This window comes from Leucopleurus acutus (assembly GCF_964270905.1).
Source record: "Leucopleurus acutus genome assembly, chromosome: 18".
Taxonomy (NCBI): Eukaryota; Metazoa; Chordata; class Mammalia; order Artiodactyla; family Delphinidae; genus Leucopleurus; species Leucopleurus acutus.
The window spans coordinates 21,266,431-21,292,288 of NC_139160.1; the positions used below are offsets into that span (position 1 = coordinate 21,266,431).

At 42.6% G+C, this 25,858-nt stretch overlaps 1 protein-coding gene across 3 annotated transcripts in view; it reads right to left on the reverse strand.

Moving 5' to 3' along the window:
- Positions 1-905: 905 nt before the first annotated feature.
- SLC25A30 (solute carrier family 25 member 30) overlaps positions 906-25,858 on the reverse strand; it is a 28,920-nt gene continuing 3,967 nt past the window's right edge. For all 3 annotated transcript variants that reach the window (XM_082859318.1, XM_082859320.1, XM_082859319.1), the window contains 9 exons: positions 17,776-17,897; positions 16,063-16,210; positions 12,157-12,251; positions 11,173-11,258; positions 9,293-9,388; positions 8,478-8,602; positions 7,068-7,206; positions 5,626-5,706; positions 906-4,698 (listed from right to left, as the gene is read on the reverse strand). In XM_082859318.1, coding sequence (XP_082715444.1) covers positions 4,657-4,698; positions 5,626-5,706; positions 7,068-7,206; positions 8,478-8,602; positions 9,293-9,388; positions 11,173-11,258; positions 12,157-12,251; positions 16,063-16,210; positions 17,776-17,839 — 876 coding nt within the window. In that variant the 5' untranslated portion in view covers positions 17,840-17,897 and the 3' untranslated portion in view covers positions 906-4,656. The remainder of the gene's footprint in view (positions 4,699-5,625; positions 5,707-7,067; positions 7,207-8,477; positions 8,603-9,292; positions 9,389-11,172; positions 11,259-12,156; positions 12,252-16,062; positions 16,211-17,775; positions 17,898-25,858) is intronic.

The following is a 25,858-nucleotide window of genomic DNA, read 5'->3' on the forward strand; positions in this document are numbered from 1 at the left end:
TGATTTCCCAGAGAAGGAATTCTGACTCAAGACTAAAAGAGAGGGAATTCCCTGGCGGTCCAGTTGTCAGAACTTTCACTACCGTGGCCTGGGTTCGCTCCCTGGTTGCCGGGGTGGGGGGGGACTAAAAGTCCCACCAGCCATGCGGCACAGCCCAAAAAACAACAAAGACAAACACCTGCCTGAGTTTCCAGTCTGCTGGCCCAACTGCCCTACAGATTTTAGCCTTGCCAGCCTCCACAATCACATAAATCTATTCCGTAAAATGAATCATGTGTGGGCACACACACTCAGCCCACTGATCTGTCTTTCCCTGGAGAACCCTAATACACAACCTTTATATCCATTCCCTCCTTACATAAGTTTATGCTTTTTTTCCCTAAGAGATGCATTCATGATACACCAAGAAGTTTGCATCTCAACGTTTTCCTACGTAATAGCATATCATGGACATCTTCCCAGGTCAGCAGGCTGAGACGTAACTCATTCTTCTCATGAGCCATGTGATAAGCCACTGTATAGATTATTATTTCAGCAAGGGACATATAGACATAGGGAGTTTCCAGTTTTTTGCTCTTGGTTACATGATTTGCATCAAGCTTTCAATAAACAGATTTATCCATGCCTTTGTCTTATATTCCCATGCTTTGCTGCAGGCTGGAGATACTTGTAATCTATCAAAACTTTACCATCAGTTTTTCTCAGCTGTCCATTTAAAATTAAATAGCCTGGGACTTCCCTGGGGGCGCAATGGTAAGAATCTGCCTGCCAACGCAGGGGACACGGGTTCGATCCCTGGTCCGGGAAGATCCCACATGCCATGGAGCAACTAAGCCTGTGCACCACAACTACTGAACCTGCACTCTACAGCCCTCGAGCCACAACTACTGAGCCCACATGCCACAACTACTGAAGCCCACGCACCTAGAGCCCATGCTCCGCAACAAGAGAAGCCACCACAATGAGAAGCCCATGCACCTCAATGAAGAGTAGCCCCCGCTCGCCGCAACTAGAGAAAGCCCATGCGAAGCAGCAAAGACCCAACGTGGGCAAAAAAAAAAAAAAAAAGTAGCCTGGATTTCATGCCTAATGCTTCTAACAGGTGCCCTGATCCAGTGGGACATGAGTTCTCCAGGCATTTAAGGCTTCCTCTTTTTGCCAATTCTGTTTTTTCAATAGACCACTGTATTTTAACTCAAATATTAAGACAGGCACCTTGAAAACATTTTCAAATAAAAAAAAATAATGAACCAGGTTTGCATTTCATTCACTGGCTGTTTTATACCAACCAGAGGTATCTCTGCCTGGCCCACAGTTAACCAAGGATCCCGGCTCCGCCTCTAGACAACACCAGATGCTAGAAGAAGGACTGAGGGGTCCTGAAATTTCAAGGCACTGATGGCGTACCACTGGTGTTCTGAATCTCCAAGGTGCCTTGCCCAGCAAGCCCACGAACCGAATTCACTGGCCTCTACTGAGGTGCAGAGTGTTTCATAGACTGGGAGGCCACACAGGTCTCTAGGCAATTAGTAAGATGATCCCAACAACTTCTCTAAGCAGAGAGAAATGTCTGTGGCCACTTTCACAAATGCTATTTCTACTCCAGCCTCCTGGACGCTTTGCCGCTTATCTCTGTTTAAATGTTTCTATTCATCTGAAATAACCACGGAGCATTTTTTACTATTATATATTACTCCCATTTATTAAATACTGAAACCAGTTTATGCCACATATTCCAACAATGTTTATATAAAGAGCTCAAAATATAAAGGCTTATGAAAACTTTTATAGCCTTTATATAATATACACTATTTCTAGTACATGAATAAATACGGAGAAAAGAAGCCATTTTTTATATAACAATCCGCCAACACTTAGCATCAATGATTACACAAACCCACAAGCAAACAAAAAAATCCACTTTTGTCATTTTGGTTTTCAAAGCTAAAAATCCCTTTGCCACATGTAGCAATACCCAAGGGGATGGATGACTTGTAGTCACGGCCCTGGAAACAAGGGGACCAAGTCTCCCAGTTCTTCAAGTTTCTTTCTTGGTTAGAAGTTTCAACAACTGCATTACTCTTTCAAGAAGCAGAAAAAAAATCAAAACAAGTTAAGACTCTGTTCTATAAGGTATTTAATAAACCTGCACTGAAGAAATACTATATTTTCGTCTTAAATACATGCTTACTAGGCTTCCCTGGTGGTGCAGTGGTTAAGAATCCGCCTGCCAATGCAGGGGATACGGGTTCGAGCCCTGGTCCGGGAAGATCCCACATGCCGCGGAGCAACTAAGCCCGTGCGCCACAACTACTGAGCCTGAGCTCTAGAGCCCGCGAGCCACAACTACTGAGCCCGCGTGCCACAACTATTGAAGCCCACGCACCTAGAGCCCGTGCTCCACAACAAGAGAAGCTGCCGCAATGAAAAGCCCGAGCACCGCAATGAACAGTAGGCCCCGCTCACCACAACTAGAGGAAGCCCGCGCGCAGCAACGAAGACTCAACACAGCCAAAACTAAATAAATAAAATTAATAAATTTATATAAAAAAAACAAACACACACTTACCTTTTACAGTGAGGTTTGGCTTTCCTTTCATCCTGGTATGAACATGTACATTTTTGAATAAAGTGATATAATCAATATTGCATGACATTCAATCTTTACATTGTCTTCAAAATGAACTTGCTTCTACTGTTTTAGGAATTATATGTACACTTAACATGTTTTCTACGTTAAAAAAAAAAAAAAGAGTGGCTCATAAAAAGTCATCCTTTAAACTCAAGGAACTCAAAAGTGAAAAAGGCTTTCTATAGAAAGCCCTTACCGTATCAATGGAATGTTTTAGTAAGAAGAAGAATAATCTGCTCTCTGAAGATATGGTTCAGTACGAGGGGCGAGGCCTGAACGGGCTCAGCTCTCCAGAGTCATGTCCAGAACTGGTCAGGGAGAACTGGGCTTCCATCTGAGCCTTGAAGCAATCAACACCTACCTGCCCTTCCGACCTCCTCCTTTCTTGACTTAGCTCTTACTTTCGGAACTAAAATTCTGCTTCACAAAATCTTTTTCAAAGAAGGCAAGGTCAAGGTGACTGGGAGCAAAACTGCCCAATCCCCAAGAAAAACATGCGTGCCTTCCATTCTGCTTCAAGGGAGGAAGCAGCCCAGGGGCTGGACCCACTGGGAACCTGCATATACTGCAGAGGTGTCTGTCCTGGAGGCCACAGGGAGTATGTATTTAATGTTACTCTCAAAGAGTGGAACCGAAGGTACCCAAGTAAATATTCAATATCGTCCCTTTCCTGGGGCTGTCTTCTAGAAGGGTAAAGATCTTGGGGCTCTGAGAATCACTTTTTATTTTGAAAAGAATAAGATGAAGATGAAAAAGAAGAATGATATCCTGTCTTTAGAAGAAGGAAGACATTATATACCTCTTATCAGACTCCAGATAAACAGGCACACACACAAAAACTCACCTTTCGAATTTCAAGCAAGTATTTTCATTCCAAGCTGATTAGGAAGTCCAAGACAGGAAGTATTTTGACAAATGTGACCAGAACTAAAGTAAAACCCGGGAAATCTGGAAAAAAATCAACTCTTTGATTCACTTGCAACATTTTGCTACAGAAAACGTAATAAAACCTTAACCTCTTTCTTGCACAAGGCTTTTAACAAACGATATCACTCAGGAGAAGCCCACGATAAAATGACTCTCTTCCATACACACGGACCATTTATTCTGGGATGATGGCTGTATGACAGCATGATGTAAACACACTAATCCTACAAGTCAAGTAGTAGCAGCTACTATCTTCTTCACCTGACCCTCAATATCAATAGATGTTATTATCCCCATTTTACAGATTGGGAAATAGAAACTTTGCTAAAATCACAGAGCAAATTACAAACATTACTTAAGACAGAACCCAAGTAGATTAATAACACCTCCCACCAGCACAGACTTTGCCACCTTCCAAGCCAACCTATCACACCAACATGAGTTTAGATATTAATGCTTTGTAACAATTCCTCACAAAGGTCGAGTGGTCAAAGGCTTAAAAATCACTTATTATAAGTGAAAGATCCTGCCAAAATTGGAAATTAGAAAGCAGTGCAATATTCCAGGGATCTATATCCTGCACTGTTTACACCTGGGGTATACCAGGCCTCCATGTGTGAATTTCTTCAGCAGACACGAAGCCAAAGCCCCCCCAGAAGTTCAGGAACAATAACACCCTCTTGGAGGCTCTATTCATTCCATGGTTCCGAAGAGCTTCTTTCGAACAGTCTGGGAGTCTCAGCTATGAGCTGAGATGCATCAGGAGTTCTTCTCCCCTGAGGGAATCAGTCCACAGTTCCTGATCTTCATGCAAGTTTTCTTTAGCAAGAAACATGCATTTCATGTTATCTTTGATGTCGAAGGGCACTTGAATGGTAAGGACTAGTGTCTGGATGTTACAGTCTATGCCATTAAACATCTAGTGCAGAGCGTCCAATGCCAGGACACAGCAATCCGAGCTAACCCAGTCTTCACCTGTTGCTCACACCTCAGAATATGTGGCGGGCCAAGCAGTGAGAAGCAGTGGGAAAGACAGGAAGCTTCGCTATTTCAGACGTGAGCATTTTCAGCGGGATGTCTCATGCAGTCTTGACTTGTCACAAATCCAATTTCTTCAACTGCTCATATGTCACGAAGAACTGCAGGTATTAGTTAAGGCTGGCATTTTATGTCATCTTAACCCTAATGCATCAAAACAGACCCACGAATAGCACACCTCCTAGCAAATATTTCTGGGCAGACCACATGCCGTGGACATGATTAGACATGAGGGGCTCCACCCTCAACCACCCCAAGAGATCTCCCCATTAACCTTCCCAAGATCAGCTTGGAAGAGACAGACCACAACTGAGACACATAAATCCCCTGCATCAGCTCCAAAAGCTTCTAAGATTACATCCACACTGCTAGCTTTTCTGACTTTTAGGAAGACTTCACAGAACAGTAAATTCTGTGAAAAAGAGAAAGACAGTAACCCCGGGGAGCTCTCCTCCAGGGCTGCCGGTAGGCAAGCTTGCCTGGGAGGGAGCCGCAGATAGACAAGGATGGTGCAAACTGACATCCCCTGCTTTATAATTCTGTCCTTTCATTTCTAATGAACTGTCTCTTCCTTCCTGCCTCCCACTTTGGCATAGAGGGAAAAGTGCTAGTCAGCCAAGTAATTCTGGAGCTGATTCCTATCTATCCTTAGGCGCTCTCTGAAATAAGCATTCTAGAACACGGCTGCCAAGCCACATCCTTCCCAAGGGTGGCTAGGGATTGAAAAAACAAGTAAATAAATCCTTGTTTCTCCCTCTCTCGGAAATCAGCTCCTAGAGCAGAGTGTAAAGAAAAGCTTTTATTGCTACCATTGTCTTTCAATATCACCACCATTAAGCCACGTTTCACAGTGCCTAGCAGAGACTTTATACCTCCTGAAAAAGAAACTGAATAGTTATTTCTTGAATCAGAGGAACTTAACAGAATAAGAACCTACTTCTAAATTATAATTAATAACATGACAGTTTATATAAACAACATTCTTCAGCTGTATCTTTTTTCAGATCTACTCCAACAGAAAAGGATACAATAATATTCCAAGGACCAAGTCTCAACCAATTTGGCCAAAACCCTTTATATAGAGCAAAAAACCCTTCATTCTTCCATGTCTGTTATAAGGGAGGGGGGAAAAAAAGTTAACGTCCAACTTTCCAATTATGTCAAATATGCATTAATAATTAGTAGCCAGACTGAACTGATACATTTTTCTTAAAAACAAAATTCTATTTGGAAGGACTATCTAAGAAATCATTGCCCACTGCCTCTCTTCTTTCTTTAAAGGTTTCTGCATAGGTGAAGACGAAGGCTCTGTACCAAACTATCCCACACCCAAAGCAAACAGCAGTTGGATGAATAAGAAATGAGATTTAATTCCAACTAGATTCTTCTGCCTCCTTGCCATGTGGGCTTACAGCAGGTCAGAAATAAAAAAAGGAGGCAATGGCAGTAAAGACGTAATTCAGAGTACCACTATTTCATGTTGTTGGATAGATAACATTAAGTGTCTTTGCTTCATTAAAACAATATTTGAAGTCTAGGGATGCACCAGCATCACGCCGGTAAACAGCAACCACAAACGTGGTCCCTCATCTTTGGCTGCCGGCAACCCAGCAGGGGAGACAGTCACAAACTTTCATCTACGCAGGAACAGTAGGCCCAATTATTTAAACTGAGAATTAAGGTAAGATTCATGTGTTCCTTTGAGAGATGTCTGAATGAAGGATGTTCATTCCAGTTTGACTCAACAGGAAGGTGATACATTCTGGAAGGAGATACAGTTCTACTACAATCACAGGAAATATGACTATTTTCTCACGCTTCACAGCAGAGCAGAGATATAAGAAAAATGAACTTTCATTTCTAAATATTCATTTAGATTTTGTATTTAAAACATTAGCCCCTGTGTGGCAAAAACTCTGTACCATCTCAAGACTTTAGAGCATCACTCGTCTTAGTTATATTAGCCGTCAAAATTCAGATACTCCTTTGGTTAAATAAATATAAATACAAATATATATTTGGGGGGCTGTTTCATGGATTGAAGCAATCCACTAGAATGTTGAAGACTAACTTAAATAAATGTGCTTACTTCACCAGTGTCCCTTATTATTATACTAACAAGGTTTTATTATTATGTCTATACTTATCATTATAAATGTATATGATGTTTCTACCTAACATTATTCCAGGCACTGTGCTATTTTGTAGGTATGATCTCAGTGATTTTTATAATAATCCTGTGATGCAGGTGCTATTATTTAGTGTCCCATTTCACTTGTGAGGAAACCGAGGTGTAGCGTCTGTACCTTGACCAAAGTCACACGATTACAAATGACAGAATCACAGGTTCGTCAGGCTCTAAACCCTTGTGTTTTTAAATCCTGAAAAGAAACTCTTCAGAAGGCAACGTGGAAGCCAATGAGCCACGAAAGGCATTCACAAGAGCGTACAGATGGACATCCCCGCTCACCTGTAACAAGCAATCCAGGGAACCTGTGTAGCCAGGACATCTGCCATCTCGGAGGACTCTCTGATTCATCATACGTGTTCTCACCACATCAACAGGGTTTGAGGCCAGGGCCCCCGCCAGCCCACAGGTGAAGCTTGAGCTATAAAGAAGAGACCGTTTGAAAAATAAAACGTTTAATACCCCTGAGCTGCAGCCCCTACTATCAAGGGCAGGAAACAGCCTCCTCCCAAACTAGGTTGAAGTAACAGGTAACAAGATGGAATATATGAGAATGAGGCCCTTATCTAAAGCATTGTTTATACTGGCTTATAAATTCCAGCCTCGGCTAAGAATACTTTTGAGGTTCTGGAATGTCAACGAATCATAGAAACAGGAAGGAATGTCCTCCAAGGACGATCTATTTCATCTATCTATTCACCTACAAATAGGCATCAGAGTAATTTTAGCCATCTCATAACTACATTGCTCTTAGAGATCAGAGAAAAAGATTTCCTCACTGTAATGTGATGCCCACCAGGGCCCTGGGTTCTACTAAACTTTCAGTCACAAGACTACCATAGACCAGCCCTGGTATCAACTAACACAGAGTAGGGTTTCACAACTTCAGCACTACTAACATTTTGGAACAGAGAACTCTTTGTTGTGGATGTCTGTCCTGTGCACTGTAAGATGTTTAGCAGCTCGCTGGCCTCCACCCAGTAGATGTCATTAGCACATAAGAATCAGAACAGTCTCCGAAACGGCCAAATGTCATAGAAACAGAGAGTCAAAAAGTGGCTGCCAGAGCTTGGGGTTGGGAAGAAGTTGGTAAAAGCGTACAAAAATGTCAGTTATGAGATGAATAAGGTCTGAGGATCTAATGTATAACACGGTGATTATGGTTGACAACACAGTATTATATATAACTTAAATTTGCTACGAGAGTAGAATTTAAATGTTTTCACACAGACATAAAATGATGGATGTGTTAATTAACTCGATGAGGGTAATCATTTCAGAATGCATACGTGTATCTAACCATATTGTGCACTTTAAGTATCTTACAATTCTACTTGACAATTATACCTCAATAAAGCAGAAAAATAAAAAAATATAAAAAGCAAGCAAGAGAATGCCAAGCATGATCGTAGCTGTATAATAAAGCACATGTAATATACTTTTGCAGACATATTTGCATATGCATAGAAAACACCTGACGGTACATAATCAAACAGTTAACAATGGCTACCTACGTAAAGGGGTAAGGACATACTTTTTCCTGGTTTACTTCCGTATCATAATTTTTCAAATATGAGAATATAATACTTTTATAATAAACTTTCTTTAAAATGTCTATAAATTTGCAGCAAAGTTCTACCCTAAGCTCATGCATACCTAAAATATTAATTTTTTTAAAATCCATAAACATACAGGAAATGGGTATACACAGTGTCTCCCATCAAGCCCGAGAGAATAAGATGCTTCTTGGTGAGGTCGTAGACCGGCAGCTCCACACCAACAACAATAGCGGCCCTCTGAGCAGTAAGGGACACGCCCTGGGTAAAAATATCAATAATAACAAGTCAGATATGTCTCCCCTACAAACTATGGCCAATTTTTACATTTTCCTGCTGGTAGGTAGAAATGTAGAGTGAAAGAGTAGAAAAATGCAGACGGTAAGAAGTCAGAAGCCCCAAAGTGTAATTCTGATTCTGGCACTAACTGTACGACCTTGACCAGGACGAGTCACCTCTCAGAGCTTCCGGTTTCCTTGTATGTATGGAGAGGATCGGACTGGATGACCTTTAGGGTCTAATCTATGAGATGACAGTCCCTAGAATACTAGGAAATAGCATTCCATACCAGCGCTTGCCTAACAGTCTTCACTTAAGAGCCATGAAACCATACAGATCAAAAAATCCAATGTAACTATAACCTCTTCTCCATAAGAACTTAGGGGGAAAAAAAGCAAACAAAACAAGTATTCAACCCTCACAGAATTTCTTATATATGAATTTTCCGAAAGGTACTTTAAAATCACGACATACTCCTTATGTAAAATCAGGACATTTTCACTTTTACAGATTAAGGAAATTAAGGAAGAAGATCTCTTCAAGGGCAGATGTCATTCTTCTTCCTTTACTCCATTATACCATTTGGATTAAATAAAATAATAAAAATAGGAAAAATAACTTTTTTTAAAAATGGGAAGAACTAAGTCAGTTGGGTCTGTTTTTGAAGCTTACCTTCCAAAGTCCTCTTGTTCCCTCTTGCTGGTAAATGTGAATGAAGTTGCCTATCATTCCTCCTTGAAGGGAGCTATTTTGTGCTTGCATCCGAATCTAGAAATTAAAGACTAACATGAGAAAGAAACTAGCATGTTTCCCCACAAATGCAGACTTAAAAAAAAAAAATTATTCAATTTGTTGTTTAGTAATCATTAAAAGAAAAAGAACTGTAATATAAATATTACTACAATGCTAGTTTAAATTTATCAGGATTGGTTCTTAGGCACTTTAGAATCAACAAAAAGCATCTAGTAGAGTCCAGTCTTGCATGCAGTAGCTCGTTAAGTGTCAAAAAGAAAATTTTTTTAAATAGTCTTTTAAAAAGGAAAGAAAATGGCATATCTCCCTCTAGGTTACTAAGTAGGAAAGAGAGAATATCATGGTTAATTCTAAAGATTTAACATAATTTATGAGTATCCAGTGTACCTGGCAGCACCACGCATTGGTAAGCACATTTCTTAAATTAGTTACTCCAAGCCCTGTTATTTCCAACCAGCCAAACCCTAAGGTACGCAGACGTGCTGGCCAAAGGATGGCCGTGTGATGTCTGTCACACTCTGTTACACGGGAACTTATAAGTGAACTTCACAACCACCATGGAATTCACATGACCAATATTCCAACGTAAAAATAATGTTTGATGTAGCTCTGCATTTTTAAGAATAAAAAGGGACTTCTCACTAAAAAACTGGTACCTTATTTTGGTTTAGGGAGCACATGCATTACCCTCTAATTCTACAGGGAACTGTTACTGCCAGGCTAACGTGAGAAAACAAAATGCAGGAACCGCCTTTCCACAGCCCTGATATAGCTTTAAGAGGTTAACAGGAGTGCGGATATTCTTCTCTAGCAATTCTACCCCAGCACAGGGTAAACTCAGGGCAAGAGGGCCTGGTCCTTCTATTCACACCACATGTAACTGTAGTGTACCCAACACCCTGCTGCATGCAATGTTGATGATGTCAGAATCTCCTGTTAGATTGAAAGCTGAAGGCGGGGTCCTTGCCTGACTCATTTTTGGATTCTAAGCATATAGTACACCAACTGGTGCAAGGCAGAAGCACAGTGAATGCTGCTTAAATAATGGGGGAAAGAAAAAGAATGAGGGAAGGAAAGGAGTATCTTCAGAGGGTGTGACCAATAACTCACACCTGATTTTGATTTTCTTTAATTAGTTAGTCCCTTGCCTTATTACAAAAAGGATTTAAGGAGGCTGTATCCCTGGTATTGTTGATAAGGTCATCTAATGCGTTATGTCTAACTGTAGTTATGTAAATATTTTCATTACTATTTCCTGAAATCAAATTAGTGGAAAACGTAACGCCTTCAGAAACGGTCATCAACAAGCTGCCTAGACTGCTATAAAGCTTGCAGTCCATCTATTTTATTTTAGTTTTTATTTTTTGGCTGCGTCGTGTGGCTTTTGAGATCTTAGTTCCCGGACCAGGGACTGAACCCGCACCCTCGGCAGTGAAAGCGCCAAGTCCTAACCACTGGACCAACGGGAAATTCCCAACAGCCCATCTATTTTAATGAGCCAATAAAAACAAGGGAGATTTTCAATGAAAAATGAAATTCAAATGCATCTAAGCCTAATTTTCTTTTTTCTGGTTAATCACCAAAACCTCCAAAGTCTCCAAAAATGGGCCCTACTTGCGAGCTTATCTGTATCACTGGGAAATCCACCTAGTGCATGTTTCTGAGTCTTCACGGCACTAAAACTGTAAAGATTCACACATACACAGTATATGTTATATTCACAGATTTTCATTATCTGAACGTTGATTACAATAAGAAAATGCAGCGTGTGCCTGTAAGACATAGAGAGCACTGCTTACTTTCAAAACATCAGTTGGATTAGCAATGGTTGAGGATATGACTCCAGAGAGAATTCCACAGACCACGTTTATCAGCAGGGCTTCATCTGCAAACAAAGACATTATTTGATTCTTCATACTACAGGGCTCTTCGTATGAGTAACTCATGTATAGGTGCAATTCACTTACACAACACTTGTTCATTTAAGAGACTAAAGAAATACATGCTTAATGAATCAAGTAATTTTCAAAGGATTAGGGATTTTGCTGGCTGAAGGGATTTTGCTTAGCAAAATTTCTTGACACCTAAAAAGGAACGTGAGTTATCACGCAAGAGTAACCATGGGAATCATCATGGAAGTGAACCATAATTCACATTTGTGTGTAAGTGCAGACCACTGTAATTAAGATGAGGTCGTACACCAACTGGTAGGAGAATAAAAGATACCCTCCTATGAGATAAGGTGGAGATAAAATTTTAAAGCACATCATACATATTTAATTTGAAATGTACTGAAGCACTTTTAAAACATCTTTGCTCTCATAGAACAGTGACTAGTGCTTATCTCTTTGTAAAAAAGACAAACTTCTAGGGATTAAAGCAAAGTCGAATAATCAACCAGCAAGAGAACATCAGAACTCAGAGTTCTTAATACTAAGAAAATGTAGTCACTGCTTTCCTGAAAAATAGGTGATAATTCCTATGATTGTAGAGAATTTTAAGTGGGCTAGGACTACAACAACATACCCTCTAGTCTGGACATTGAGGAAACAAGGACAACTCATTAAGACGTTTGTAAGACAGCTCTGTTGCCCCCCTAAATTCAGCTGATATCCGACTTGCTTATTTATATAAGCAAGTATAATTCATTTAGATTTTACACCCAACCCAAAGTTCTCCTCCACAGTAGTAAAGACACAAATAAGAAAATCGATCCCAAACCACTTGAACAAAAAGGCAAACAACCCACCTCCTGTTAAGTGGAAAAAGAATTCCCCACTCACCTTCCGGGCGCTCAACAAATAACCGCTTCAAGCTCTGGTAGGCGCCTATCTTGATGGTGCCATAGGAAGCCTGGCGCAACATCGCAGGAGCAATCCTGCCAAACCAATGGACAAAGGGACAAAAAAATCTAAAAAACCACTTAAAATCACGTATCTGCCTTCCACAATCAAACTACACTAAGACAGATTTCTTAAGAGTTTAAAATCCAGCAAAAATATAGGTGGAGGACTTCCCTGATGGTCCAGCGGTAAAGAATCCGCCTTACAATGCAGGGGACGTGGGTTCGATCCCTGGTCAGGGAACTAAGATCCCACAGGCTGTGGGGCAACTAAGCTCACGCACCTCAACTAGAGCCCTAGTGCCAAAACTACTGAGCTCTTGCGCCTCAACTAGAGCCCGTGTGCTGCAAACTACAGAGCTCACGTGCCCTGGAGCCTGCACGCTGCAACTAGAGAGAAGCCCGTGTGCCACAACGAAAGATCCAGCATGCCTCAACGAAGATCCTGCATGCTGCAACTAAGACCTGACGCAGCCAAAAATAAACAAACTAAATAATAAATAGGGACTTCCCTGGTGGCGCAGTGGTTGAGAGTCCGCCTGCCGATGCAGGGGACGCGGGTTCGTGCCCCGGTCCGGGAAGATCCCACATGCCGCGGAGCGGCTGGGCCCGTGAGCCGTGACCGCTGAGCCTACGCGTCCGGAGCCTGGAGAGGCCACAACAGTGAGACGCCCGCGTACCACAAAAAAAAAAAAAAAAGAAGCCACTGCAATGAGAAGCCCGCGCACTGCAATGAAGAGTAGCCCCAGCTTGCTGCAACTAGAGAAAGCCCGCGCACAGCAACAAAGACCCAACACAGCCAAAAATAAATAAAAATTAAATTTAAAAAAATAAGTAATTAATTTAAAAATATTTTAAGAAAAAAGTTAAAAAAATTTTTTTTATAAAGGTGGGTTCTGGGACTTCCCTGGTGGCGCAGTGGATGGGAGTCGGCCTGCCAATGCAGGTGACACGGGTTCGATTCCTGGTCCAGGAGGATCCCACGTGCCACGGAGCGGCTGGGCCCGTGAGCCACGACTGCTGAGCTTGCGCTCTGGAGCCCGCGGGCTGCAGCTGCTGAGCCTGTGTGCCACGGCTGCTGAGGCCCGCGCTCCACGGCAGGAGAGGCCACCGCAATGAGAAGCCCACGCACCGCAATGAAGAGTAGCCCCGGCTCGCCACAACTAGAGAAAGCCCACACACAACCAAAAATAAATAAATAAAAATTAAAAAAAAAAAAAAAGGTGGGTTCTTGGGAATTCCCTGGCAATCCAGTGGTTAAGACTAGGTGCTCTTTCAATGCCAAGGGTCCAGGTTCAATCCCTGGTCGGGGAACTAAGCTCCCACAAGCCACACAGGAACAAAAAATAAAATATATGTATATGTGTGTGTGTGGGGTGTGTGTGTATATGGGTTCAGTTAAATGTGTGCAAGTTATTAGTTCCCTAAGTGATAGCTCAGCCCCTCATATTTATCCTCAATGAAAACACACAGAGTTCTATTTGCCCATTCACATTATAATGGGAGGGCTTTCCTTTCTCAGGACAAAGCACCTGGTGAAATCTGGCCTCTGTAAGCATCCTCCAGGGTTGCTCAAGCTCATCTCCCACCTCCCTGGGGGCCCCGTTCCACTTATTCCCTCTCCCTCCTCCAGGACCCTCCCCACCCCAAAACCACCCTGTGGCATTCATACTCACCGGCTCTCCTGCCACACTTCCCACCTCCTTCTCAGATTGCAATGCGGCTTCCTTCCACCCTCTTCATCAATAGCCCCCTCACCAAAAGGGGCCCAAGGGACATCTCTGTAGCTAAATTAAATGATGCTTTTCAATCAGCATCTTATAAAGCCTCTCTGTCTTTCCAGTATTTGCTATGGTCCACTCTTTGTCCTGCTTGCAGCCGTCTCCTCCCTGAGCTGCCATAACTTCACTCTCTCCAATTCCTCTTCTTTCTCTGCACATCCTACCTCTGTCCTCTGAGGGGCCCAGGAGTTCTGTCCTTCCTCTCTTCTCTCACGGCTCCACACACTCCCCAGATGAGCTCATCTACTCGCATGGCTTCAACTGTCCAAAGAGTGATGACTCCTAAATTCATGTTTCCAACACTGATCCCAAGATGCATTTCCAGCTGCTTCCCAGATTTTTCAATTCACATGTCCTACACCTACCACCAGAGCAAGTGTCTCACCCAACTAATTATCCTCCCTCTCCAAACAATCCGCTCTCCTCTTCTGCGTCCTAGACCAAGGAATCTGCACACTGGCCAGAACCAGAAAGAGACACTAGCCCGTCTCCTCCATGCCCACCACCCCTCATGTATGAGGTCGTACACTATGTCGATCCTCTGCCCTAAACAGCCTGTCTTCTTTCTCTCCATCCCCAAGACAATTCCTCAGGTCAGATCCTTGTCTCTGCTTCCTATGTGCCAGCCTGCTTCCACTGTCACTGTCTCTCTTTCTCCCAATGGCAGGCGGGAATTTTTTACAACAGAAACCTGATCATGTCAGTCCCTCTACTCAAAACCCTTCAGTGGCTTCTGTCTGCCACAGGTATAGTAAACTCACACACTTACGGGTACCGGGCAGATGCTATGAGCGCGTGAAGCGGGCTGAGTCTAATTGCACACCTACGCTATGTGAGCGCCAGAGGTTTGGTAAACCAGAGAAAGCATCCTTAACACCAGTTACTGTTATCATAAGTGACCCAATGTGGGCCCAGATGTTAGCTTTCTTGAGAAGATCGCATGGTTTTTATGTTCAACTTCTCGCATTTAAAAGACTGGCTCGACTGAAAGACAAAAACCTTTGGGGACCCGTGGGTGGGAGGGCTGTGAGACATCAGTTTGGGATCTGGACCTGGTCCTTCAAGATCAGATCCAGGGCCTCTTAGTCTGGGATCGATGCCCTGCCTCAACCAGAGTCTAGTACTCGGCAGACGCCACTGTAATCCCGTTTGCACATTTGCAGTCCCCACTCAACCACAGTTCGTTCAGGGCAGGGGGCTGCTGCCGATTCCCATGTGTCCACCCAGATCCAGTCTCGCCCCTCTCCGTGCTGCTCTGTGCCGAGGCTGGCGCCATGGATGACACCACCCAGCTCCCCTGCCAGCTGATTCCAGCCAGTAGAAGATGGGAGGGAGGGAGGGAGGGAGGGAGGGAGGGGGAAGAAGCGGAGGTATTTCTTCCTCTCCCTGGGCACTAGCAAGGCATCTCTCAACAACTCCTGTTGGGTCCTTCCAGGCTCCAGCCCTAGTAGGCTCTGCTAACATCATTCCTGTCCTTGTCTCTCTGGTCCTAGGGCTGGTAACAATTTCTCATTTTGCTAGTTTCTAGGTACCTCAAAATCCTTTATTCGTTCCCTTAACCCTTAAGTAGCCCTTTCATTAATCTCCCTTCATTTAAACCACCCGAACGAACTGTTTCCTGCAGGGCCTCTGACTGACACAGGCAGGACCCCGCCTTACTCACTTTCCTATCCAGTGCCTGCAGTACACTGGTCGTTAAATGTTGGATTAAAGAAAAGCTGTTCACTGCAACTCTTACCTATGGAGAATATCATATCATTTTCATTATAGCAAAAACCTCAGTAATTCAGAATAACCCAGGGGAAGGGCTATTAAAACAAATGTAATTTTTGTATTATTACCTGTACTTGAATATAATGAAAACAGTTTCACCACAACACTCGCTACATTAAAACACATATATAGAAAATAAAGTTGAAATGAAAAATGAAAAAAAAAAAATCAACGATTGCTACTTACTCTTGAATACACCCCACACTTGTATTTTTTCTCTATGAAGTCTTAGTGTGAAGTCTGTTCATTTGAAAGCTCAACACTGAAATATAAACACACGAAGGTCTACTTACCCTGAATACAGTGCTTTTAGGCCTTCCTCTCTGCCTATCCTCACTAACGCATGCAACGTTCCTCGATACCTGATTTCTTTAAAGTTTGCATCATTCTTCTGGCCTTGAATCTGGAGCCGTGTCTTGGTTAAATCAATTGGAAAAGTACCTTAAAATTTTTAAGAAGGAAATGTTTCACTGAATAGAAAGAAATTTCACTAAACAAAGGATACACAGGGATACATTACTGAGGAAACATTCAGACTATAACGTAAACTAAGAAACAGAAATAAGAAATGGCAGATACTCTGCAATCTTCCTATTTAAAAAAAAAATTAGGAACCAAAAGATTTTTTAAAATCTTTTTAAAAATGCATAACTGTGTTTTCTGTACATTTTTATTTATGTCCCATCTTATTCTACCTAGGATTTGAGGAGGCTGCACTGCTATCAAAAGTAGGTACATGGAATGATTTACACAAACAGGAAATCCACTTTCAAATATAAGTTACTAGGAACTCCCTGGCAGTCCTGTGGTTAGGACTCAGCACTTTCACTGCTGGGGCCCGGGTTCAACCCCTTGTTGGGGAACTTAGATCCCGCAGGCCGCGCAGTGCAGCCAAGAAATAATAATAATAAAATAAAAATAAAATGTAAGTTACTATTTTTCACACATGTGAAGGCTGATACGGGGTTCAACATGAACGGAGATAAATGCGTTTTCTAAAGGAATTTCTCACCTGTGTGTTACAGCCTAAAAGTGACTCTGTTAATGTAGGTAAGACCGTTTAATGTAGTACCTAAGAGATAGTCCATCCAAACATATAAACCCATACACAGTAACCTTGAGTCACTGTGTCGATGAATCTACACAGGGAGCCTAAGCCAGTGGTCGGTGGTTAATGTGCCTCAACCCCTCAGCCCAGGTCCCCACTGGCTCCTCAGGGGCAGCCTCCGTCCCAGGACAGCAGCGATTCAGCCCAACACCTGGCACTTGGCAGCATCTCAATCAACATGTGTTTTGTTTTGGTTTTGGCCACGCCACCCAGCTTGTGGGATCTTAGTTCCCCAACCAGGGATTGAACCCGGGCCCACACAGCTTGTGGGATCTTAGTTCCCCAACCAGGGATTGAACCCGGCCCTGGGGCAGTGAAAGTGCAGAGTCCTAACCCCGCCCCCCATCGCCACCGTCAATTAACATGTGCTGAATGAATGATCAGGGGAATAAACAAAGGAACAAATAGGATCTGACTGGAGCTGAGCGGATGAGGAAGTCACCAGCAGGACATGAACAATAGGCATGATTAGAACATGATGACACGATGACAGTCACTCGCCTCCGGCTCAGGAAGGCCCTGGGGCTCCCTAAACTTCTTTTAAAGCCAAATGTGTTAACAGTGATGGGGGGGGGGGGGGAGAAGGACAAGGAGAACAGGACAGATGGCATCCAACAATGATGCATGAAACTTCCTTTAGCAACAGGTCCAACTGTCTCCCCACTGAACTTTCAACCCTAAACTGCTAATAAGCAGCCGAAGTCACTATTTTGTCTTAAAAGTATCGCAAAGGAAGAAAGAAATTGTGAATCCTGAGATTCAGTGTCTCATAATCTCACATTCTGTGCCTGAACTACACTCACACCATAAGTCTTATGACACCCAACGATCACATGCATAAGTTTCAGCCTCATCACGTACAGCAGGCAGCTGACCGGCCTCGCCCTGGGCTCCTTACCGCACTCCGCTGTGATGGAGGCCAGGCCTCCGTACACGAAGGGCTTCCAGTTCAGGGCTGACATGCTCACCGCTGTCCCTTCTCCTTTGTTCACAGACGCATAGCCTCCAACAGGGTTTTTCCTGGACACAAAAGTAAGGTGTTTCAATGCTGTAACTTCTCACACAGGCAGTTTCTTCTTTTTTTTTGCGGTATGCGGGCCTCTCACTGTTGTGGCCTCTCCCGTTGCGGAGCACAGGCTCCGGACGCGCAGGCGCAGCGGCCATGGCTCACAGGCCCAGGCGCTCCGCGGCATGTGGGATCTTCCCGGACAAGGGCACGAACCCGTGTCCCCTGCATCGGCAGGCGGACTCTCAACCACTGCGCCACCAGGGAAGCCCCGGGCAGTTTCTTCTTTAAGCTCGTGTTTCACTTGGAGTGGGCACTACCAGATGCTACCCCTGAACCCTGCCCTCACCCACACATGCACGGTTCCCAAGATGATCCTCACCTTATAAAGGAAAGCACCCCTATTTCCTAAACCCCAAATCATTCGATCAGTTGCCTTAATTCTAACCCAGGCCTTAAATAAGCCGATATATTGATATCTTGATATGCATTGATTAGTGTAGTACAATGGAGGTGATTTTCTGCGTAGTCCATGTTACCTTAAATCTGTTCTTCACTTAATAAATATTTGCCATTTGCTTGCCACTGTCTTAGTGAGTCCCTCCCAGGAGGTACTGGAGTCTTTCAGATACACAGAAGCAGAAAAATGTTGCAACCCAGTGTCACAAGCTAAAATGATAATTACTTAAAATGACCAAAATGAACCTGTAGTTTATAAATGTTAGCTCTCTTCTCTTACTCACGTTATGTTACTAGCTGTGAGGCGGCCCGGGATGAAGGAACGAGGCAGACTATGGAGTCAGAGCCTCATCACCCCCTTCCTAGTAAACTTCCTGTTAACCTCTAGGTTTTTAAATTCTCCCTCATCATCATCATAGTTGAAGCAGCCAATACAACCAATTAGGGGTAGAGTCCACACCTTTACTCATGCCTACTGTGGAAATTAAATACAAAAAAGACACTCACGGGAGGTGGAGTCAAGATAGTGGCGTGAGAAGACGCAGAGTTAGCGTCTCCCCACAACTAGTGCGCCTGCCTGGAGACTCTGACGCTCAAGGAGACGTGAGGGAACCCAAAGTGAACCAGTAGGATGTAGGGGGACTGAGGGGAGAGAAGGCGCGGAGGCCAGACAGGATCGGCGCCCCTGAGGCCAGATCAGGAGAGGCAGGCGGGCGGGACTCTCCTGGAGCAGCGGGAGAGGAGTGGAGGGCGATTGCCCCGCCCACTCAGGCCCCGGGAGCCTGCTGAGCTCCCAGGCCGGTACCCCCCGCCAAACCCCATCCAGGCCACGTGGGTCCTGGGGGCATAGGAGGGAGGCTGGGGAGATCAGGAGCGGCGCGCTGAAGAGGCCGTGCAAGAGAAGTGAGAGGAGTGGAGGGCGATTGCCCCGCCCACTCAGGCCCCGGGAGCCTGCGGGGCTCCCAGGTGAGGTCCCCTGCCCTCTGAGACCAGGGCTGGGGGGCACGCCTAGGCCCCTTCTGTTCCCCACAGCCCCCCTTTTCCAGCCCTGTGCGTCCTGAGCATTGGCCCCGCCCAAACCTCGCCCTTGCTTAGGCCCCGCCTCCACAGCCAAGGACTTCCCCCACACTTGCTTTTTTTCTTTTCCCTCCTCCTCTTTATTTATTATTATGGTAAAGATGCACCTTCTGGTTGTTGATTCATCTATATTTTTATTTTTATATTCTTCCTAACATGTCTGTTAGTTTCCTAGTCGAATTTTATTTTTTACTTTTTTTTTTTTTTTTTTGCCACCCCAGGCGGCTTGCGGGACCCTGGTTCACGAGCCCAGAGGTGGGTTGAAGCTCCTGCGGTGGGAGGTCCAAGTCTGAACCACTGGACTAACAGAGAACCTCATACCCCAGGGAATAGTCATCAGAGTGAGGTCTCACGGAGCTACTCATCTCAGCACCAAGACCCAGCTCTACCCAACAGCCTACAAACCCTAGTGTTGGAAGCCTCAGGCCAAACAACCAGTAAGACAGGAACACAATCCCACTCATAAAAAAAAAAAAGAGACGGCAAAAAAATATATCACAGATGAAGGAGCAAGGTAAAAACCTACAAGACCAAATAAATGAAGAGGAAATAGGCAAACTACCTGAAAAAGAATTCAGAGTAATGAGAGTAAAGATGATCCAGAATCTCAGAAATAGAATGGAGGCACGGATGAGAAAATACAAGAAAGTTTAACAAAGATCTAGAAGAACTAAAGAACAAACAAACAGAGATGAACAACACAATAACTTAAGTGAAAAATACACTAGAAGGAACCAATAACAGAATAACTGAGGCAGAACGAGTAAGTGAGCTGGAAGACAAAACGGTGGAAATAACTGCCAAGGAGCAGAATAAAGAAAATAGGATGAAAAGAACGGAAGACAGGCTCAGAGACCTCTGGGACAACACTAAACGCACCAACGTTGGAATATAGGGGTCCCAGAAGAAGAGAAAAAGAAAGGATCTGAGAAAATATTTGAAGAGATTATAGTCGAAAACTTCCCTAACATGGGAAAGGAAATAGTCACCCAAGTCCAGGAAGCACAGAGAGTCCCATATAGGATAAACCCTAGGAAAAACACACCAAGACACATATTAATCAAACTAACAAAAATTAAATTCAAAGAAAAAATATTAAAAGCAACAAGGGAAAAACAAAAAATAACATACAAAGGAATCCCCATAAGGTTATCAGCTGATTTTTCAGAGGAAACTCTGCAGGCGAGGCAGGATATACTTAAAGTGATGAAAGAGAAAAACCTACAACCAAGATTACTCTACCCATCAAGGATCTCATTCAGATTCAATAAAGAAGTCAAAAGCTTTTCAGACAAGCAAAAGCTAAGAGAATTCAGCACCACCAAACCAGCTTTACAACAAATGCTAAAGAAACTTCTCTAAGCGGGGGAAACATAAGAGAAGAAAAAGACACACAAAACCAAACCCAAAACAATTAAGAAAATGGTAATAGGAACAAACAAATCGATAATAACCTTGAATGTAAATGGATTAAATGTCCCAAAAGACACAGACTGACTGCATGGATACAAAAACAAGACCTGGAAAATTTTAAGAAAATTGAAATTGTATCAAGCATCTTTTCTGACCACAATGCTATGAGACTGGAAATCAATTACAGGAAAAAAAAACTGTAAAAACCACAAATACATGGAGGCTAAACAGTGTGCTACTAAATAATCAAGAGATCAGTGAAGAAATCAAGGAAATAAAAAAATACATAGAAACAAATGACAATGAAAACATGACAACCCAAAACCTATGGGACACAGCAAAAGCAGTTCTAAGAGGGAAGTTTATAGCAATTCAATCTCACCTCAAGAAACAAGAAAAATCTCAAATAAACAATCTAACCCTACACTTAAAACAACTAGAGAAAGAAGAACAAAGAAAACCCAAAGTCAGTAGAAGGAAAGAAATCATAAAGGTCAGCAGAAATAAATGAAACAGAAACGAAGAAAAAAGCGAAGATCAATAAAACTAAAAGCTGGTTCTTTGAGAAGATAAACAAAATTGATAAACCCTTAGCCAGACTCATCAAGAAAAAAAGGGAGAGGGCTTCCCTGGTGGCACAGTGGTTGAGAGTCCGTCTGCCGATGCAGGGGACACAGGTTCGTGCCCCGGTCTGGGAAGATCCCACATGCCGCGGAGCGGCTGGGCCCGCGAGCCATGGTCTCTGAGCCTGCGCATTCGGAGCCTGTGCTCCGCAACGGGAGAGGCCACAGCAGTGAGAGGCCCATGTACCGCAAAAAAAAAAAAAAAAAAGAAAAAAAAAAGAAAAAAAGGGAGACGACACAAATCAATAAAAGTAGAAATGAAAAAGGAGAAATCACAACTGACACTGCAGAAATACAAAGGATTATAAGAGACTACTACAAACAACTATATGCCAATAAAATGGACAACCATGAAGAAATGGACAAATTCTTGGAAAGGTACAATTTTCCAGGACTGAACCAGGAAGAATTAGAAAATATACACAGACCTATCACAAGTAATGAAATTGAAACCATAATTAAAAATCTTCCAACAAACAAAAGTCCAGGACCAGATGGCTTCACAGGCGAATTCTATCAAACATTTAGAGGAGAGCTAACACTGATCCTTCTCAAAGTCCTCCAAAAATTGCAGAGGGAGAAACACTCCCAAATTCATTCTACGAAGCCACCATCACCCTGATACCAAAACCAGAAAAAGATATCACTAAAAAAGAAAATTACAGACCAATATCACTGATGAACATAGATGCAAAAATCCTCAACAAAATACTAGCAAACAGATTCCAACAGCACATTAAAAGGATCATACACCATGATCAAGTGGGATTTATCCCAGGGATGCAAGGATTCTTCAAAATACACACATCAATGTGATACACTACATTAACAAATTAAGGAATAAAAACATATGCTTTCAATAGATGCAGAAAAAGCTTTTGACAAAATTCAACATACATTTATGATAAAAACTCTCAAGAAACTGGGCACAGAGAGAAACTACCTCAACATAATAAAGGCCATATATGACCCATCCACAGCAAGCATCATACTCAATGGTGAAAAACTGAAAGCATTTCCACTAAGATGAGGAATAAGACAAGGATGTCCACTCTCACCACTATTATTCAACATAGTTTTGGAAGTCCTAGCCACGGCAATCAGAGAAGAAAAAGAAATAAAAGGAATACAAATTGGAAAGGAAGAAGTAAAACTGTCACTGCTTGCTGGTGACATGATTCTATACATAGAAAATCCTAAAGGTGCTACCAGAAAACTACTAGAACTAATCAATGGATTTGGTAAGGTTGCACGAAACAAAATTAATGCACAGAAATCTCTGGCATTCCCATACACCAACAGCAAAAAATCAGGAAGAGAAATTAAGGAAACACTCACATTTACCACTGCAACAAAAAGAATAAAATACCTAGGAATAAACCTGCCTAAGGAGGCGAAAGAGTTGTACTCAGAAAACTATAAAACACTGATGAAACAAATCAAAGATGACATAAACAGATGGAGAAATATACCATTTTCTTGGATTGGAAGAATCAATATTATGAAAATGACTATACTACCCAAAGCAATCTACAGATTCATTGCAATCCCTATCAAACTACCAATGGCATTTTTCACAGAATTAGAACAAAAAATTTTACAATTCATATGGAAACACAAAAGACCCCGAATAGACAAAGCAATCTTGAGAAAGAAAAATGGAGTTGGAGGAATCAGTCTCCCCAACTTCAAACTATACCACAAAGCTACAGTAATCAAGACAGTATGGTACTGGCACAAAAACAGAAATATAGATCAACGGTACAAGATAGAATGCCCATAAACCCACGCACATAGGGGAACCTAATTTACAACAAAGGAGGCAAGAACATACAATGGAGAAAAGACAGACTCTTCAATAAATGGTGCTGAGAAAACTGGACAGCTACATGTAAAAGAATGATATTAGAACACTACCTAACACCATACACAAAAATAAACTCCAAATGGATTAAAGACTTAAATTAAGACCAGACACTATAAAACTCTTAAGAGTAAAACATAGGAAAAACACTCTTTGACATAAGCCACAGCAAGATCTTTTTTGACCCACCTCCTAGCGTAATGGAAATAAAAACAAAAATAAACAAATGGGACTTAATTAAACTTAAAAGCTTTTGCACAGCAAAGGAAACCATAAACAAGACAAAAAGACAACCCTCAGAATGGGAGAAAGTATTTGCAAATGCAACAAAGGATTAATCTACAAAATATACAAACAGCTCATAGAGCTCAATATCAAAAAAACAAACAATCCAGTTAAAAAATGGGCGGAAGACCTAAATAGACATTTCACCAAGGAAGGCATACAGATGGCCAAGAGGCACATGAAAAGATGCTCAACATCACTAATTATTAAAGAAGTGCAAGTCAAAACTACAATTAGTTATCACCTCACACCAGTCGGAATAGCCATTATCAAAAAATCTAGAAAAAATAAATGCTGGAAAGAGTGTGGTGAAAAGGGAACCCTCCTGCACTGTTGGTGGGAATGTAAATTGATACAACCACTATGGAAAACAGTGCGGAGGTTCCTTAAAAAACTAAAAATAGAATTACCATATGACACAGCAATCCCACCACTGGCCATATACCCTGAGAAAATCGTAATTCAAAAGGAGTCATGTACCACAATGTTCATTGCAGCACTATTTACAACAGCCGGGACATGGAACAAACCTAAATGTCCATCGACAGATGAATGGATAAAGAAGATGTGGCACATATATACAATGGAGTGTTACTCAGCCATAAAAAGAAACAAAATTGAGTTATTTGTAGTGAGGTGGATGGACCTAGAGTCTGTCATACAGAGTGAAGTAAGTCAGAAAGAGAAAAACAAATACCATATGCTGACATATAATATGGAATCTAAAAAAAAAAAAATGGTACTGATGACCTAGTTGCAGGGCAGGAATAAAGAGGTAGACATAGAGAATGGACTTGAGGACACGGGGTGGGAGGGCGAAGCTGGGGCGAAGTGAGAGTAGCATCGACATATATACACTACGGAATGTAAAATAGTTGGCTGGTGGGAAGTAGCAGCACAGCACAGGGAGATCGGCTCAGTGCTTTGCGAGGACTTGGAGGGGTGGGATAGAGAGGGTGGGAGGGAGGCTCAAGAGGGAGGGGATATGGGGACATGTGCCCATATGGCTGAAGGGCTTTGTTGTCCAACAGAAACTAACACAATATTGTGAAGCAATTATACTCCAATAAAGATCTATTAAAAAAAAAAGACACAAATGTTGCTTTCCATCCTCCTTTCCTTATATAGGTCCTCACTCACTGTGACATATATGCACGCACCTGCCACAGCCAGGCCCCCCACATTCATTCCGTGTTCTGCAGTTTTATGCGATTTCCGTCGGCAAATCTGGCCTTGCGCCAATTAACAGGAGACACATGGAAATTAGCACACTTCTCTGTATATACTATCAACTCTAATTCTTGTCAGTTTAAAATAAAATCCTAATTTACTATAGTCATTGGCAAGCAATATGCCCAATGTTTTTACTTCGCACGTTTGGGAGTGTTCCCAAGTCTGTATTTCCCAGGAGACCTACCACAAGTCACCACTGCCAAGAACGTCACTTCACAAGATGGCCAAGGGGCTTCCTTACACCAAGAGAAAACAAAGGAACTCAAAAAGGACCCTAACAGACATACAGATACCTGTTCCTCATCTACAGACATTAACCAAATTCAGAGTGGTTACAGATGACTAAGGTAGAAGGTTCCCTGAGCATGGAACTTAAAAAATCATCATGTTTTATGTATTTCAGTACCAAAGAACAAGTCCTGCTCCCCAAAACTCATCTCACTATTAGCCTTGAAAAAGTTTAATATCTGTGCTTAATTCTTAGCCTTACTAAATTCATAACTAAGGGAACGATTAACACTATAAGTTACAGACTATAAAACACATTAATAATAAATCCAATAATTCATTACTGTCCTCAACTCATTCTTGGGTTTTGTCGAGTCCAAGTTAAAAAGCAAAACAGGGCTTCCCTGGTGGTGCAGTGGTTGAGAGTCCGCCTGCCGATGCAGGGGACACGGGTTCGTGCCCCGGTCCGGGAAGATCCCACATGCAGCGGAGTGGCTAGGCCCGTGAGCCATGGCCGCTGAGCCTGCGCGTCCGGAGCCTGTGCTCCGCAATGGGAGAGGCCACAACAGTGAGAGGCCCACGTACTGCAAAAAAAAAAAAAAAAAAAAAGCAAAATAACTACATAACGTTAGCGTCTGGAAGCACTGTAACTTGCCGTTACAAAAGTGTTCAACATAAATGATTTCAGTGGATCCCCCCTCAAGTTTGGGATAGGACAGAAAAAGAGACAAGGAAACCCAGTTTCAGGAAGGCAACTTGTCCAAGGCCACATGGCTGATGGGGCAGAAGTGGA